The sequence below is a fragment of the Megascapheus bottae genome, chromosome 34 (genome assembly GCF_031878675.1).
Source record: "Megascapheus bottae isolate mThoBot1 chromosome 34, mThoBot2.hap1, whole genome shotgun sequence".
Lineage (NCBI taxonomy): Eukaryota > Metazoa > Chordata > Mammalia > Rodentia > Geomyidae > Megascapheus > Megascapheus bottae.
The window spans coordinates 4,332,390-4,349,438 of record NC_143542.1 but is presented as its reverse complement, the minus strand read 5'-3'; the positions used below and the strand labels follow the sequence as shown (position 1 = coordinate 4,349,438).

At 54.9% G+C, this 17,049-nt stretch overlaps 2 protein-coding genes across 5 annotated transcripts; both read right to left on the bottom strand.

Annotated features, from left to right (window-relative positions):
- Positions 1–1,491: 1,491 nt before the first annotated feature.
- On the bottom strand, positions 1,492–4,655 carry Mospd3 (motile sperm domain containing 3). Of its 4 annotated transcripts, none has more exons than XM_090324365.1 (6): positions 4,553–4,655; positions 3,952–4,213; positions 3,711–3,786; positions 3,295–3,524; positions 1,801–1,965; positions 1,492–1,714 (listed from the first exon to the last, which is right to left on the bottom strand). In XM_090324365.1, exons 2-6 carry the CDS (start codon positions 4,154–4,156, stop codon positions 1,683–1,685), a joined length of 708 nt encoding a protein of 235 aa, XP_090180491.1. In that variant the 5' UTR covers positions 4,157–4,213; positions 4,553–4,655; the 3' UTR covers positions 1,492–1,682. The 4 variants fall into 4 exon arrangements, with proteins under 4 accessions (XP_090180491.1, XP_090180494.1, XP_090180495.1 ...); XM_090324368.1 differs by having other exon boundaries at positions 4,568–4,655; XM_090324369.1 differs by lacking the exon at positions 4,553–4,655 and adding an exon at positions 4,408–4,476.
- A 3,980-nt stretch (positions 4,656–8,635) lies between these two features.
- Pcolce (procollagen C-endopeptidase enhancer) lies at positions 8,636–16,427 on the bottom strand. The gene is made up of 9 exons (XM_090324364.1): positions 16,279–16,427; positions 15,484–15,592; positions 13,811–14,069; positions 13,028–13,152; positions 11,249–11,385; positions 10,399–10,634; positions 9,894–9,974; positions 9,617–9,787; positions 8,636–8,858 (listed from the first exon to the last, which is right to left on the bottom strand). The coding sequence occupies exons 1-9, from the start codon at positions 16,374–16,376 to the stop codon at positions 8,704–8,706; spliced, it is 1,371 nt and encodes a 456-aa protein (XP_090180490.1). The 5' UTR covers positions 16,377–16,427; the 3' UTR covers positions 8,636–8,703.
- Positions 16,428–17,049: the final 622 nt, after the last annotated feature.

Here is a 17,049-nt window from a genome sequence, read left to right as displayed (position 1 = left end):
CTCACACTTTTGCTTAGCTTTTTCCCTAAGCTTTTTCTCTGCAGTTGCTACTTGACAATTGTTAGCAGTTTTATCTTAGAACTCACATTTCCTGATCTGCTGGGTCAATGTGGCATTCATCAATGGTGGGCATCTGCCTTCCCCGCACCCCACACCATGACCCAGCAGGAGGGGCTCTTACCTGTCTTCCCCAGGGTGGACTTGGGCTCAAGGACAGAGAGGTCAGCTTCTAAGCAGCTGGGATTACAGGCAAGAGCCACCAGTGCAGTCTTTCTGACAGTCTTTGTGTATGTCTGTGCATGTACTAGGGCTTGAAATCAGGGCCCTGAGCTCTCATTTGGCTTTCTCACTTACAGCTGGCACTCTTGTCACTTGAATCATGTCTCCCGTCTGGTTTTTTGCAGGTCAGTTGGTCATAAGAGTTTCACCTGAGGCTGATGTGAGGTTCAAAGCCAGCTTGGATAGAAAACTGTAGAGACTTCAATTAACCAGCATGGTTAATTGAGTTAATCGACTAGAGTGAGTTGAGTGCCAGTGTTGAGCAGAAAGGTGAGTGACAGTGGCCCTAAGTCCAAGCCTTGGTACTTGCATTTACAGTGATTTTCTGGTTTTGCTTTTTTTTGCTAGTCCTGACACTTGAATCTGGGCCTAGACTCTGTACCTGACCTTCTTTTGCCCAAGGCTAGTGCACTACCACTTGAGCCACAGTGCCACTTTTGGATTTTTATTTTTTTAAGTTTATTGGAGATAAAAGAGTTTCATAAAGTTTCTTGCCCTTGCTGGCTTCAAATGGTGAATTTCAGCTCTCAGTCTCCTGAGTAGCTAGGATGATAGGTGTGAGCCAACACCTGTCATTTCTTTATTTAAATAAAGAAAATAAAAATAAATGTCAGGCCATAAATGGCTTGGAAAAGCTGAAAAATACCAAGAAATCAACTCTGTCCTTGGTCCACTCAGAGGAACTCAGCCTTGTGAACAGCTTGATTTTAGTTCTAAAAAGACCCTAATTTTAGAGTTCTGACCCTTAGAAGTATAAGAGAAGGGGCTAGGAGCCTAATGATAGAGTGCTCCCCTAGTGATAGTGCTCCCCTAGTGATAGAGTGCTCCCCTAGTGATAGAGTGCTCTGAGTAGCTAGGATGATAGGCCTGAGCCACTGCACCCAGCAGTGCTTTATCACGTTGAGCCATAGCTCCACTGCTGGTTTTCTGGTGATTAACTAGAGATAAGAGTCTCACTGGGACTTTTCAACCCAGGCTGGCTTCCAACTGTGATCCTCAGATCTTAGCCTCCTGAGTAGCTAGTATTACAGGTATGAGCCACCGTGCCCAGCCACAAATCAAAAAGCCAAAAGTGGTAGCCCGCTAACCTCAAGCAAAAAAGCTCAGGAAGAGCACCTAGACCACCAGCACACACACACACACACACACACACACACACACACACACACAAATAAAAATAAAAAAGGTAGGGGCAAATATGCTCTATTTCTCATTTTGATTTTAAAAATTTATTTTATTCAACTTGGAAAATGAGTACAAATCCCTGGGTACTTTTCCTGGGGGTGGGGGTGAAGCTGCTGGGTGGTCGGGAAGTAGAGAGCCCGGGCAAGGTATGGGCATCACAGTGGCACCTCAGGTCCCTGTCTGGGGAGGAGAGAGGTGGGCTGGGTTGAGCAGGGAGCTCAGGTCCGGAGGAACACCATGGTGAGGAGGCCTGGGAGAGAGAGCAACAGTGAGTCCCTGTCAGCAGCCCTCCCCTGCCCCTGGCACCCATCTCTGGAAGTAGGCCACTGGGCTCACCTAACACATAGGCTGCCACCAACTTCTGTCCCAAGGAGACATGCAGGACTCGAGGCAGCTGGCTGCCCAGTTCATCCTGGAGTGGGAGCAGCAGGAAGGCCACGGAGACAATGCCCGCCAAGAAGAAGAGCAGGAAGGAGCTGGTGGCCAGTTGCTGGCGGGGGTCTGGGAAACAGGTTCATCAGCTCTGGCTGCCCCCTGGCCAGCCCCCACCCCTGAAGATGCGTCAGCTTCTGTTCTGGGCTTGACTTCAGGGTCAAGGTGCTCTCCTTTAGCTTTGTGACTCAAGGCTGGCACTCTACCTTGAGCCACCCCTACACTTCTGGCTTTTTGTTGGTTAGTGGGAGTCTCACAGACTCACTTGCCCAAGCTGACTTCAAACTGGGATCCTCAGATCTCAGCCTCCTGAGCAGCTGGAATTACAGGCATAAGCCACCAGTGCCAGTTGTGTATTTACTTCTAATGTGTCCTCTCTTCCTTGGAGACTCTGACCCCAGAGGCATAAGAAACCCTCTCTTCCAGCTGCCTTCATTACTGTCCTCTGTGTACTCAATCCAGCAGGCAGAGAACCCTTTATCTCCCAAACCCAGAACCCAACTCTGTAAGTTAACTGCTTCCTATAGGTTTCTTACTGAACTGCAGTTATCTGATACCCGATAAGTACTGCTAGGTAGAGCTAAGGAAGAATTTTTTCCTCTAAAGAGAAACTAGACATCAAGGAAACTGTATGTAGTTCCTTCCCTTACTAGATACAAAAATCTCAACTAGGAATGTCTCCACCAAAAGGCAAAAACACTTTTTTTTTTTGTCAGTCCTGGGGCTTGAACTTAGGGCCTGAGCACTGTCGTTTGGCCAGCACCACTTCCCCCTTTTTCGATGTATGTGGTACTGAGGAATCAAACCCAGGTCTAGGCAAGCACTCTACCACTAGGCCAAACTCCCTCCTGGCAAAAACTCTTCTTTAAATCAAATTTTTTTTTTTTTTTTTTTTTTTTTTGCCAGTCCTGGGCTTGAGCTCAGGGCCTGAGCCACTGTCCTTGGACTTTCTCAAGGCTAGAGCTCTACCACTTGAGCCTCAGCACCACTTCCGGCTTTTTTCTCTATGTGGTACCAAGGAATCCAACCCGGGTCTTCATGCATGCTAGGCAAGCACTTTAACCACTAGGCCAAACTCCCGGCCCCTCTTTAAATCAAATTTATATCATCTGCAGATTTACTGCTAGTTCTTTCCACCCTAAAGAATTCAAATCTGGAGACCAGTGGCTCACACCTATTCATTCTAGCTACTCAGTAGGATGAGATCTGAGGACCCTAGTTCAAAGCCAGCCCAGAAAGGAATGTCCATGAGATTCCCATTTTCAACTAACCACCAAAAGGCAAGAAGTAAAGGCTCAAATGGTAGAGCGCTAGGCCTGAATGGTAAAGCTGAGAGATGGAGGGAGGCCCCGAGTTCAAGCCCCAGTAATCACACACAAACCCCATCACTCAACTCACTGTCTTGGACCGGTCTGGCAGGAAGTGGTGCAGTCCAGGCAGGTGGTCCTGGGTGGGGTGCTGGCTCAGGCTGGCCCTGAAGCTCAAGGGGGTATGCTGGGGCTCTCAGGACCGAGGTGATGTCCTTCCGTCCCACCACTCGGCCCTCAGCCCCCTCCTCAGACAGCTCAATGCGGAAGCGATCCTGGACATCATAGTGGCTGGCAATGGGGGCCACATGGCGAATCACACTGACTCCAAGATAAGAAAGAGACCGGCAGGAGGCAGTTATCCTGGGGAATCCAGGTCTGTCCCTGTCCCAGGCGCGCTTCACTTAGGGTGCAGACAGAGGGTTGGGAAAACAGCTTGAAGAGGGGAAGATCTCAGACCTGAGACAACGGGGTGCCCAGTCCCAGCCTCCCGCGGGCCTCACTCACATGTCAATGCAGGACTGAGGCTTTACGAACCCTTCTGCGTCAAACACCGTATATTTGGCAGGTGCTGTGCACAGAACTGGAAAGAAGATAGATAGATAGATAGAAAGACCCCAAGCAGGCCTTACTCCCGATGGGACACCAGAATCCAGAATCCCCTCCGCCCTCTACCCCAAGGCGGTCCCAGGGCCGACGCTGGCCATCCAGGCCCATCCCGCTCACCCCCCGGCCCCCAGCCCTGCACCTCGGAAGCGGAGCGCGGTTCCCGTGGGGTTGTAGAGGGTCAGCAGCTGCCGGGGTCCGCTCCTTTGGTCCGCTCTGAATACTAGATCCGGTGGGAAGACGAGCACCGGGACCACGGGGCCCGAGGGAGGAGGGGCGCCCCGGGACCCCCGCCCAGGGGCCCCCGGACCCACCAGCTCCTGGTCCTGGGGCGCCCCTCGGCGCATGCAGGCTCCGGGCGGGCGGACATCCGAGGGCAGAGCTCAGGGGGCAAGGCCTGGAGTCTAAGGGGGACGAGGTGAAATTGGGGTGTAGGGGGGACGGGCTAGAGCCACCGCCGCCTCTGAACCCCGCAAAGACCCAGGAAGCCACGCCCCCCCCCAAACCTTTCACCTTCCCAGCCCGGGCCGGGCCCCCCCGCCCCCCGCCCCGTCCTGCAGACACCGCCCCCAAGTCTCTACCCGACGGTCACGCCCACCTCGGTGCTCCCAATCCCGGCCTTCCCTTCCAGCCCAGGCCCCGAGCTCCGTAGACCCCGCCCCTCCCAGGCTCCGCCCCTTCCGGGGGAGCCAGGCCCCGCCCCGGCTTCCCGCCAGGCTGTGCCCGCCGCGGCGGCGCCCTGCCTGCTATCCGGACACCTTCGGCTGTGTCTCTGGTCTCTCCCTGAGTTCGGCTCGTGCTCTGTGTCCGAACGGGACCCTCGTGCCATGAGAATCCCCTTGCGGTCAAAGCACCTGCCAATCAGCTTGTGGCCGGCCTCGTGACGCCATCTCCGTACTCCCGTTGTGCGGCTTCTCTTATTGGTCCAGAGAGTCTCGTTTCCGCCTACCTTTTCCCCGATTGGTTTCTTTAAAGGCCCATCTACCAGCTGACGGCGGTGATTGGCTAGATCGCAATAACGTAAGCCTCTAAGGATCGTCCTAAAGCTCCTGCGGAAGGCCGGAAGTAGCTCAGGGAGGCGGGGCCTGGCCGGGCGGCGGGCTCGGGAGGTCGCCGGATCCTTCCGTCTTCCCGGTCCTCGTTCGTTCCTTCCCGCCAGGGCCCGGGAAAGAAGGGCGTCCACGGGGACCGAAGGAATGAAGGCTGGCCGACCGCTGCCACCGGATGTGCACTCGTTACAGACGAGGAAAAGGCCTGCACGGGGCGATGCAGGGCTTTTAAAGGCAAAGACCACAGATTGACACCAACACAGCAGTCAGCTATTGGAGTGAGATAAGGTAGGGGTTAGGGACAGTTCAGGACAGGGGGAGCTGAAACAAATGCCATCCCCTGAATTTACACCAGTTCTGGTTAATTTTCACACCGACAGGTCAGTTCCTGGGACTTACTGGCACCACAATTCTGTTTCTTTCATTTATGTGCACTTTTGGGTCACTCACAGTTTACAGAAACAACCAGACGGTTGCTGCTTCAGAATGGGGGGCCGCTTTTTTAGCTCTTCACTAACATTTTATCCCAGCCGGCCTTGAAAGAGTTGAAGGATGACCCCCCCCATCTCCATCTCCCATGTAGCTGGGATGCAGATCCGAGTCATCAGAACCGCACCCTCTCCTCCCCACCCCAACACACACACATAATTTGACGTGTGTGTTTTGAAAGCACTAAGGAGTGCTACTTAAAACCAGGCAGTGGCGGCTACTCCGGAGGCTGAGATCTGAAAATAGTGGTTTGAAACCAGCCCAGGGGAAAGGTTGGTGAGACTTTGCTGTGGGGCTGAAACTCAGGGCCCGGTCGTTGTCCCTGAGCTTTTGTGCTCAAGGCAAAGGCTCTGCCACTTTGAGCCACAGCGCCACTTCCTGGTTTTGAGGGTTTTGTTTTGTTTTGTTTTTTGTTGACTTTTCTGCTGGGCTGGCTTTGAACTGTGACCCTCAGATCTCAGCCTCCTGAGTAGCTAGGATTATAGTCTGGAGTCATCAGCGCCCTGCGGTGAGACTTCTCTCCAGAAGTGGAGCTGTGGCTCAAAGTAGTAGAGCACTAGCCTTGAACAATATGCTCAGGGACAGCGCTCTTGCCCTTTGTCCAAGTCCCATGATCACCACCCCCCCCCAAAAAAAATTTGCATTTTGTGCCAAGCACTGGTGGCTCACACTTGTAATCTTAGCTACTCAAGAGGCTGGGATCTAGAGGATTGTGGTTTAAAGCCAGCACGGACAGAAATGGTTGCTAGATTCTATCTCCAAAATAACCAGCAAAAGAAAATCAGGTTTGGAGGTGTGGCTCAAACAGTAAGGGTGCCAGCTAGCAAGCTTGAAGCCCTGGGTTCAACTGAGTACTGCCAAGAGGAAAAAAAAAATCCCCCCTCTCCTCCAGAACTATATTCTCATATACAGAAAGCAGGAAGCCTGGTTTTATTTTTTCTTGTATTTTCAGCATTTAAAACAGTGCCTGCTATTTGGAATGGATAAATGAGGCTCTGTAATCCCAGCACTCAGGAAAATAAGAACAGAAGATCCCAGAAGAGAGAGGGTGGATCCAGGCACTCACACCTATAATCCTAGTGCTTCAGGAGGCTGACATCTGAGACTCCTGGTTCAAAGCCAACCTGAACAGAAGAGTGCATGAGACACATATCCAATTAACCAACAAAAAGCCAAAGTGGAAGTGTTGCTCAAGTGATAGAGCCCTATCTATGTATTCAAAAGCTGAGCAAATGTGAAAGGCCCTGAGTTCAAACTCCAGTACCTTCAAAATGAAAGGTTATACTAGGTGTTAGTGGCTTACACCTGTAGTCCTAACTAGTCAGACGGTTGAGACCTGAGGATCGTGGCTTAAAGCCAGCCTGCAGGAAGGGCCATGACACTCTCATCTCTAGAGAACTGACAAAAAGCCAGAAGTAGAGCTGTGGCTCAAGTGGTAAAGTGCTACCCTTGAGTAAAAGAAAGAAACAAAGAGGGGCCTGGAGTTTGGCCTAGTGGTTAAAGTGCTTGCCTAGCATGCACGAAGACCTGGGTTCGATTCCACGGTACCACATACATAGAAAAAAGCCAGAAGTGGTGCTGTGGCTCAAGTGGTAGAGCTCTAGCCTTGAGAAAGTCCAAGGACAGTGCTCAAGCCCTGAGCTCAAGCCCAGGACTGGTAAAAAAAAAAAAAAGAAAAGAAAGAAACAAAGAAAGCAAGCAGGAATTAGAACAGGCAGGCAGATGTGGTAGCACACACCTGCAATGTCAGCTACTTGGTAGGCAGGGTTTAGAATGATCATCAAAAAAGTACCCAGCATAAGATTCTGGATTTTAGGGGCTGGAAGTATGGCATAATAGTAAAATGATTACCTAACATGCACAAAGGCCTAGATTTGATTCCTCCGTACCACATACACAGAAAAGGCTGGAAATGGTGCTGTGGCTCAAGTGATAGAGTGCTAGCCTTAAAGCCCAACGTTATGGACATGGTCTTGGAGATATAAACATAACTACATAGATATAAAAATCTATGATGGAGGGTCGGGAGTTTGGCCTAGTGGTTAAAGTGCTTGCCTAGCATGCATGAAGACCCAGGTTCGATTCCTTGGTACCACATACACAGAAAAAAGCCGGAAGTGGTGCTGAGGCTCAAGTGGTAGAGCTCTAGCCTTGAGAAAGTCCAAGGACAGTGCTCAGGCCCTGAGCTCGAGCCCAGGACTGGCAAAAAAAAAAAAAAATTATGATGACTATATACTCTATAGACAATGTTTTATTACATGGGTTAATATCTATGACATACAAAAATTCAGCTTAATTTTAATTATGTTCTATGTGCCAGTGATTGTATATAGAGATTCCCTTCTTGAATACTTATTTGTTAAACATGACATGTGAAATAGGATGTAAAAATCAATGTAAACAAATAATTTTTAAGAAAAACTACCCCAGGCACAAAAGAACCCTACACTCTTATCTCCAATTAACCTCTAGAAAACAGGGAAGTGAGGCTTGGCTCAAAGGTAGGGTGGTAGCCTTGAGCTGAAGAGCTCAGGGGCAGCGCCCAGGCCGAGTTCAAGCCCCTTGACCTCCACACACAACAAAAAAGAAAGCCCAAAGACAGGGCCAGGAGTTTGGCCTAGTGGTAGAGTGCTTGCCTAGCATGCACAAAGACTCAGGTTCGATTCCTCAGCTATCATATGTAGAAAAAGCCAGAAGTGGTGCTTTGGCTTAATTGGTGGAGTTCGAGCCTTGGGAAAGCCCAAGGACAGTGATCAGGCTGGAAAAAAAAAAATCTGGGTTTTATTTATTTATTTATTTATTTGCTAGTCCTGGGCTTGAGCTCAGGGCCTGAGCACTGTCCTTGGACTTTCTCAAGGCTAGAGCTCTACCACTTGAGCCTCAGCACCACTTCTGGCTTTTTCTATGTATGTGGTACTGAGGAATCAAACCGGGTCTTCATGCATGCTAGGCAAGCACTTTAACCACTAGGCCAAACTCCCGGCCCAAAAATCTGGGTTTTATAATGAGAACTATGGGAGAGAATTCTGAGCAAAAAGAGTGTAATAAGATGACATAAAGGAAACAGGTGTGGCATAAATGGCAGCGCATCAACTTCGATTGGAAAAAGCCAAGTAAGAATGGGAGGGCTCTCAGTTCAAGCCCTCGTGTCAGCACACATACACATGAAAGGTCTGACCGAGCAGTGTCCAGAAATTATTCTGAATAGTAAAAAGCTGTGAAGAAACTCATGACCTCATAAAATTCTGAGGGCCACTAAACCATAGAAATGAAAACACAACCCTTCCCTCAGTTAAGATAAATTTATTTGGGTAAGAAAGAGGGTGGGAGGCCTGGGGCTAGAGCTGGCCCGGTTCTCAAGCAATCCGAACAGCTGGGGAGGAACACTTCCTCTTGCTCAGGTTTTTGAGGATCTGATCCTGGTTGGGCCGGTGGACGACTACGAAGCTTTCTGGAGGAAGGATGGGGCCTCTGCTCTCGTCCATCTGACTCATCAGCAGGTAACTGACTCCTGGGGAGAAATCGAGGAGGGTAAGAGGGAAAGCTCAATATGTTAGTACTGAACTTAGAGTGAGACTTGAACTTAGGGCATAGGCACTATTATTTTTAGGTTGGAACTCCACCACTTGAACCACACCTTCACTTTGATTTTTTTTTTTTTTGCAGGTCCCAGAGCTTGAACTCGGGGATCCTGGATGCTGCCCTTGAGCCATTTTGTGCTCCAGGCTAGCACTCTTATCACTTGAGTCAGCCCCACTTCTGATGAGTCCCTAGGTTGATAAGCATGAGCCATTGAGGCATTTATTTGTTTGTTTTTGTGCAGGGTCTGCACACTATCCATGAGTGTTTTTTTGTTTTTGGAAGTTCATTGGAAGGAAGAATCTCAAAGACTTTTCTGCCTGGGCTGGCTTTTTTGTTTGTGTGTTTTGGGTTGGTCTTGGGGCTTGAATTCCGGGCCTGGGTGCTGTCCCTGAGCTCTTCGGCTCAAGGCTAGCACTCTACCACTTGAGCCAGAGCACCACTTCCAACTCTTTCTATGTATATGGTACCGAAGAACTGAACCCAGGTTTTCATACATGCTAGACAAGCACTCTTCCACTAGGCCAAACTCCTGGCCCACTGGGCTGGCTTTGAACCATGGGCCTCAGATCTCAGCCTCCTGAGTAGCTAGGATGATAGGTGTGAGCCACGAGGGCTGAGCTGATTGGATACCTCTTCTCATTTGGGTATGACTCAGCACCCCACCTCCCCGTATTCTACCTTTCTTACCTTTCTTAATGGGGTGGCACTGCCGGCAGGGTACATAAAACTTCAAAGGTGTGTCCTTTGGTGGAGAGGGCAGATCCAGTCCTCCGGTTTTGTAAGCGCTAATGAGACTGACGCTGACGGTAAGGCCTTCACCTGGACCCCGCACTATAGACTTCACTGTCCCGGTCACCACTGTGGGAGGATAGAGCGAGAGGAGAAGAAACAGGAGGCGGCCAGTGCTGGACTCCTCTCTCTTGAGTTAGGGGGAGGGCTAAAAGTGCAGGAGAGGGCTGCTCACCCAGGTCACTGGCACAGAAGTTGCTCTGCAGGGTGCCTGTCCGGCGGCGGCAGGGAACTGGGCAGGGGGCTTTTGTTTCATCTAGAAGAGAGGGGGAGCATGGAAGAAGAGCCCCTTTCCCCTTATGTACTGCTAGGGATAGGGCCTTACCCCTTCTAGTACACAGCTCTGCACTCCGCTCTGCCTAGTGGCTGGCGGGAAGAAGGCACCACTGAGTGCTAAATAGATGAGTGAGCCAGGGAAGAACTTTTCTTTTTCTTTTTTTGTGCCAGTCCTGGGACATGAACTCAGGCAGAGCTTGGGTGCTGTCTGAGCTTGAGCTATACATAGCTCTGCTTCCAAATTTTTGGGGTTTATTGGAGAAAAGAATCTCACAGACTTTCCTTCCTGGGTTGACTTTGAACTGTGATCCTCAGATCTTAGCCTCCTGAGGTGGAATTTCAGGTGACAGACTCAAGGAAGAACTTTTTGAAACAATCTCTTTCCTCCTCCTTCCCAGACTCACCTGGGCGCATGGGAGTTTCCTGGGTGTCTGGGGACGTCACTGGCTTCTTGGTAGGTTGGACTTTGGGCTTGGTGGGCAGCTTGACTTTGGGGACATCTTCCTTTGGGCTAGGGGCTGACTCCTTTTCAGCAGTGCCCTGTGGAAGCATCTTGTAGGAGGCAGAAAAGCCATCGGCAGTGACACTGAGATCCGAAACGAACTGGACCAGGAGTTCATTCCCTTCCGAGGAGATGGGGCTGAGGATGGCAGTGTTTGGGGGAGGTATCAAGGCACCGAATTCCCTTTCCATCCATTGGTAGCTTGCACTAGCTTTTGTGCCCAGACTGGGACTTGAACTCCGGGCTTGTCGTTTTCACTTAGCTTTTTTTTTTTTTTTTTTTTTGCCCAAGGCTGCTACACTTAACACCTTACATTTATGGCTTTTTGTTAGTTATATGAGTCCGATTTTCTGTTCCCCGCTCGTCCCCCACCCCTGCTGGTTTCAGCCGCACTCCTCAGGTCTAAACTTCTTGAGTAGCCAGGATTACAGGCATGAAGCACTGACCTCTCCCCCGCCCCCCCCCCCACACGTGGTTCTTACTCCAGTGACCTCAGACTAGGTGCCAGGCCTCCTAGCCAGCCAGATTTCGGTGGAGTCCTCCTGCTAAGACCCCGCCCCAATCTGCAGAGTCCCGCCCTCTCTCCTAGGCCCCGCCCCAAGACCCGCCCACACAGCCAGGGCCACCCCCTTTGATGTAGGCCACGCCCCACTCGAGACCCCGCCCCTCCGGATCGCATCCGCCACGCCCGCCCTCCGAGCCACGCCCCCGTGCGCAGGCCCCGCCCACACGGCCCAGGCCCCGCCCCTCACCCAGGGGCCGTGTCCCCGCAGAACTTTCCCAGCCTCTTGGCGTCGTCGCTCACGGCTCCGTTGAACACGCTGACCGAGTCGTAGCGACAGTAGGTGTCGGGCTCCACGTCAAACTTCCCGAAGGTCAGCGCGATCACCTGCGGGCCGCCCAGAAGTCGGCTGAGCCGGACCGCAGGCCCCTCCCGCTCGCGTCCCGGGAGCCCTGCTGGCGGGGGTGGGTGTGTGCCGGGTGGGCGCGGCCGGTCCGTCTTCCCTCCAAGTGGATCTCAGTGGGTCTGTGCGTGTTTGTGTTTGTGTGTGGTGCCTGTCCTGGGGCTCGAACTCAGGGCCTCGATGCTCTCCGAGTTCCGACCCTCGGGGCCCGCGCTGCCTCTCGCGCCACAGCTCGCTCGAGGGCTCCCCGGGCTTCCCTGGCGGCCAGCCGCTGGGCTTTCCCGCCCAGGCCATCCTCCGACCTCCGGAGAAGCCAGCGTGGCGGCGTGGGCCGCCCGCCCCGCCCCGCAGTTTTACGTCTAGCGTTTTGGTTCAGATCTGGCTTGGGTCCCCACAGGTGTGAGCTGGGAACTGGGAACCGGGACCTCGGTCAGCCGCGGCAAGGGCAAGGGGTCGGGACCTGGTTTGGGGGGGTCGGTACTGGTTGGGGGGTCGGGACCTGGTTTGGGGGGGTCGGTACTGGTTGGGGGGGTCTGTACCTGGCTGGTTGGGCGGGTTGTACCTGGTTGGAGGGTCGGTACCTGGTTGGGGGGTCTGTACCTGGCTGGTTGGGGGGGGTTTGTACCTGGTTGGGGGGTCTGTGCCTGGTTGGGGGGTCGGTACCTGGTTTGGGGGCTCGGTACCTGGTTTGGGAGCTCAGTACCTGGTTGGGGGGGTAGGGTACCTGGTTGGGGGGGCCTGTACCTGGTTGGGGGGGTCTGTACCTGGTTGGAGGGTCTGTACCTGGCTGGTTGGGGGGGTTTGTACCTGGTTGGAGGGGTTGGGTACCTGGTTGGGGGAGTCTGTACCTGGTTGGAGGGTCTGTACCTGGCTGGTTGGGGGGGTTGTACCTGGTTGGGGGGTCGGTACCTGGTTGGGGGGTTGATACGTGGGTGGGAGGTCGGTACCTGGTTTGGGGGGATCTGTACCTGGTTTAGGGGGTCTGTACCTGGTTGGGGTGTCTGTACCTGGGTGGGGGATCTGGTTGGGGGTTTGGTACCTGGGTGAGGGTCGGTACCTGGTTTGGGGAGTCTGTACCTGGTTGGGGGGGTCGGTACCTGATTGGGGGTTGGTACCTGGGTGGGGGGTCGGTACCTGGCTGGTTGGGGGATTGGTACCTGGTTGGAGGGTCTGTACCTGGGTGGGGGGGTCTGTACCTGGTTGGAGGGTCTGTACCTGGGTGGGGGGTCTGTACCTGGTGGGGGGGTCGGTACCTGATTGGGGGTCGGTGTCTGCTTGGGGGGTCGGTACCTGGCTGATTGGGGGCTTGGTACCTGGTTGGGGGGTCTGTACCTGGTTGGAGGGTCTGTACCTGGGTGGGGGGGTCTGTACCTGGTTGGGGGGTCGGTACCTGGCTGATTGGGGGTTGGTACCTGGTTGGGGGGTCGGTACCTGGCTGGTTGGGGGGTTGGTACCTGGTTGGGGGGTCTGTACCTGGTTGGGGGGTCTGTACCTGGTTGGGGGGGTCGGTACCTGATTGGGGGTCGGTACCTGGTTGGGTCGGTACCTGGCTGATTGGGGGCTTGGTACCTGGTTGGGGGGTCTGTACCTGGTTGGAGGGTCTGTACCTGGGTGGGGGGTCTGTACCTGGTTGGGGGGCGCGATGATGTGCCAGGAGCAGCTGATGCCCGCAGGGTAGTCGGCCTCGGGCCAGTTGGGCGTGGTCAGGGTCCCCTGCGCCTTCTCCAGCCGCCCCCCGCAAAACTGGTGCTCTGGGAAGGGGGAGAGAGGCGGGTGGGGTAGCGGAGACCCCGGTCAGCCCGGGGCCGGGCTCAGAAGAGGGGTCCAGCAGGAGGGGAGCGGGCTCGGGTGGGGAGGAGCTGGCGGGACCACTCCCTTCTTGTCCCCCCCGGCCCGCAGCCACACCGCACCCCTTCCCCCGGCAGATCCCATCCCCCGGCCCGGCAGGAAGGGCGGGGCGGGGGGGACCCCCTTCGTGGGCCCCCCTGAAACCTTCTCAGAGCGACCTTTCTGCCGGGCGCGGGCGATGGGACCGCAATCGGGGACCCAGGGCTGGGGTGTGGGGGACTCCGGGCGGGGGAAACGCGGCCCCCAGGCCCGGGGGCCCCCACTCGTGCGCCCCGCCGGCCGGAGCCCGATTGCGGAGGGGGCGGGCAGTTACTCACCGTCCCAGTAACCCCAGGCCGCCCATTCCACCCGCGGGTCGGTGACCCACTTCCGCCTTGCGCCTGGGGGGGGCCCTGGAAGAGGGGGGGCGGGCGGGGGGGGAGAGAAGATGGGGAGGAGGGACTGGAGGGCCGGGGAGTGAGGAGACGGGCCGAGGGAGTCGCGGTGGCCCTGAGCTCCTGGGGCTGGGAGGGGACCCCGGGGTCCGGGCCGGGGTCGGGGGGGCGCGGGCGGGGCGCTCACCAGTGCCGGAGCCGGGCCGCCCGCTGTACCAGAGCAGGAACCCGCGTCCTCCCGTGCCCTCGTCCGCCGTCATCCTCAGGGTCACCTGGTTGCCCGGGGCCGCCACCGGCGCGGGCCTGAAGGTCCCGCAGAAGCGGCCGAGCCGCTGGCCCGAGGTCCCGGACCCGGCGAAGACCTCCAGGGCGTCGTACCGGCAGGACGGGTGCAGCTCCAGGTCGAAGACGCGGAAGGAGAGGGACACGGACTGGCCCTCAGGGACCTGCCAGCGCCGCAAGTGAGCCTCACTGCACCCCGACCGGGCAGCCCCCTGCCCAAGCCTTCCCCCCGCCCAAGGAACCCATCCCCGAGGGCCTGGGCGCCGGCCGACACCAAGGGGACAGGAAGGCAGCCGGGACTGGACAATCAGGACCTCGGGGAGGCCTGACCAATGTCACTCCAACCTCCCCGGGCATGGCCCCGACGATGAAAAAGAAAGACAGGAAGGAAGCAAGGAAGAAAGAAAGAAAGGAAAGAGAAAAGAGAGAGACACACTGGTTGGTGGTGCTTGCTGTATTTCCAGCACTGGCCTGTGACACCAACATTGGCCTGTAATTGCCTGGAATGCCAGCAGGAGGAGAGCCTCATAGCTTCAAGAGTGTGGGTTATACACTAAGATTCAACAAAGACAGAGAGAGCCTGGCACCAGTGGCTCACGCCTGTCATCCTAGCTACTCAGGAGGCTGAGATCTGAGGATCGAGGTTCAAAGCCAGCCAGGGCACAAAAGACCCCGAGACTCTTATCTCCAGTTCATCACTAGAAAATGGGAAGTGGGGCTGTGGCTCCAGGGACAGGGTGGTAGCCCTTAAGCTGAAGGGCTCAGGGACAGCACTAGGCTGAGTTCAAGACCTATGACCCACAAAAAAACAAAGAAGAAGAAGAAGAAGCCAGTCTGGCAGGAAAGCCAGGAGGTTCTACAAAAATCAGAAGTAGAGCTGTACCTCAAATGGTAGAGCACCAGCCTTCAGTAAAAAAAAAAATCTCAGGGAGGGGCCAGGAGTTTGGCCTAGTGGTAGAGTACTTAGCTAGCATGCGGGAAGATCAGGGTTCAATTCCTTAGTACATCATATATAGAAAAGCTGGAAGTGGTGCTGTGTGGCTCAAGTGATAGAGCAGTAATCTTGAGGAAAGCCCAAGGACAGTGCTCAGGCCCTGAGTTCAAGCCTCAGGACTGACAAAAAAATCAAGCTCAAGGAACCTGGCACCAATGAGGTAGCTCACACTTCTAATCCTAGCTACTCAGGAGGCTGAGATTTTGAGGATCCTGGTTCAGAACCAGCCTGGAAGGAAAGTCTGTGAGACTCCTGTCCAGTTAACCACCAGAAAACTGGAAGTAGTGCTGTGGCTCAAAGTGTAGAGTGCTAGCCTTGATTAAAAATGCTCAGGGACAGTGGTCAGGCCCTGAGTTCAAGCCCCAGGATGAGAGATGGAGAGAGAGAGAGAGAGAGAGAGAGAGAGAGAGAGAGAGAGAGAGAGAGAGAGAGAGAGAGGGAGATTAATGTACAGGGGGCCCTTGTTATTGTGAACAGAGGGGTGGCAGCTTGGCCTTCCCTGGATTGAGAAGCTGAGGGGCTCTCTGGTGACCAGGCCTTGGCCTGGGAGACCACCCCAGGTCAGCAGCCAGGGGCCTTCTCACCGTAATTGTCCAGATGCACTCCTTATTTGGGGGGTAGAGGTTGGGGAAGCCCTCACTTGCCACGTAACCAGATTCCCCCGTCACATCCCCTCCGCACAGGAACACAGGTCTGGAGGACATAAAGGAGTTCATCAGGTTGGGTGATGAGGGAGACAGGCCCATAGGGACCCCAAGAAAGCATCAGCCAGCAAGACTGGCATTGGGGTGGGAGGGATTCATGCAGCAGGGTTAAAGCAAAGCACAAAGAAGTGGGACCAGGAACCCCAGCACCCCTCGTCCCCACGGACTCCACCCCCATCCGGCAGGAATTCCGGGAATCCTCAGCTTTACCCTGCCCGCCGTGGGGCCAGCCTAACTGCTTCCAGATGTGGAGAAGCCACGAGGCGGCCTGCAATTGGACCTAGAGATAGGTTTCCCTGGCCTCCAGCTCCACTCCGCTACTCCATCCAAGATCCGGCTATTCCGACACCCCCCATTAGCCCCAGGTTCTCTGCTCCCTGTCCCCTCTTCTCCCCACCATCTCTCATTCCTTCCTGGACCCCTGAGATCAGCTGCCAGGCAAGTTCAAGGTCTGGACTCTCTCCCTTCAGGCTCCATGGAGGATCATGGTTCTGAGTGGAGGGAGAGGGGCGAAGGCAGAGGATGGGGTGTGGGGGGGGTCCTGCTCAGTCTTACAGTATGGTGAGGAGGAAACAGGGAAATCGGGGGGACCGAGCAGCATGGGCTCCCCGGTCCACACCAGGAGTCAGGGTTTCCAAGCTCCCTTGAGCCAACTAGAAAATGCCCCAGACCTACCTGGTATAGTTTGGGGTCTGACCCTGGGCCAGAGGCAGCAGCAGCACCCAGGCCACGAGGAAGGGGCCCAGGGCGGAGGCTGGCGCGGTGGGCTGCATGGTGGGCGGGGGCTCCGGGGTCCTGGCCTGCAGTGAGTTCAGCAGCGGCGGCGGCGGCGGCGGGATCACCAGTGCCAGACGGAGCTGCAGCAGCCGGGGTGTGGGCGTGGGGCCCGGCCAGCGGGGCGGGCGGCGGGGAGGCGGGACGGGGAGACATCTGGGTCAGTAGGGAGGCCAGGGAGCCCGGCCAGGTCCAGGACACAGCGAGATCGACCCAAGGAGGGGGCAGCATCCCCGGGGGTCCCCAGGTCACCCCTGCCCCAGGTCATGTTCCACTACATGGTTTTTCTGGGCTTTTATTTCCTTTTGCTCTGCGGGGTTGAGGATGAAACCTAAAGCCTCCTGTAGGCCAGGAAAGCATTTCACCGCTGAGTTATACCACCATTGTTTGTCCTCCTATTTATTTATTCAGTGGTATTAGGGCTCGGATTCATGCTCTCCCTTCACTTTTTCACTCTGGCTCTTGACATTTATCTCTAGAATCACTGATTATTTCCTGCCTAGGCTGGCTTTGAATCTCCATTCCCAGATCTCTCAGTCTAGGAGTATAAGTGAGAGCCACTGGTGCCTGGTGCTTGCTTGCTTATTTTTATTGTCATGAGGCTTGAACTCAGGGCCTCAGCCCACCCTCAAGCTTTTCTGCTTAAAGCGAGCACTCTACCACGTTGAGGCA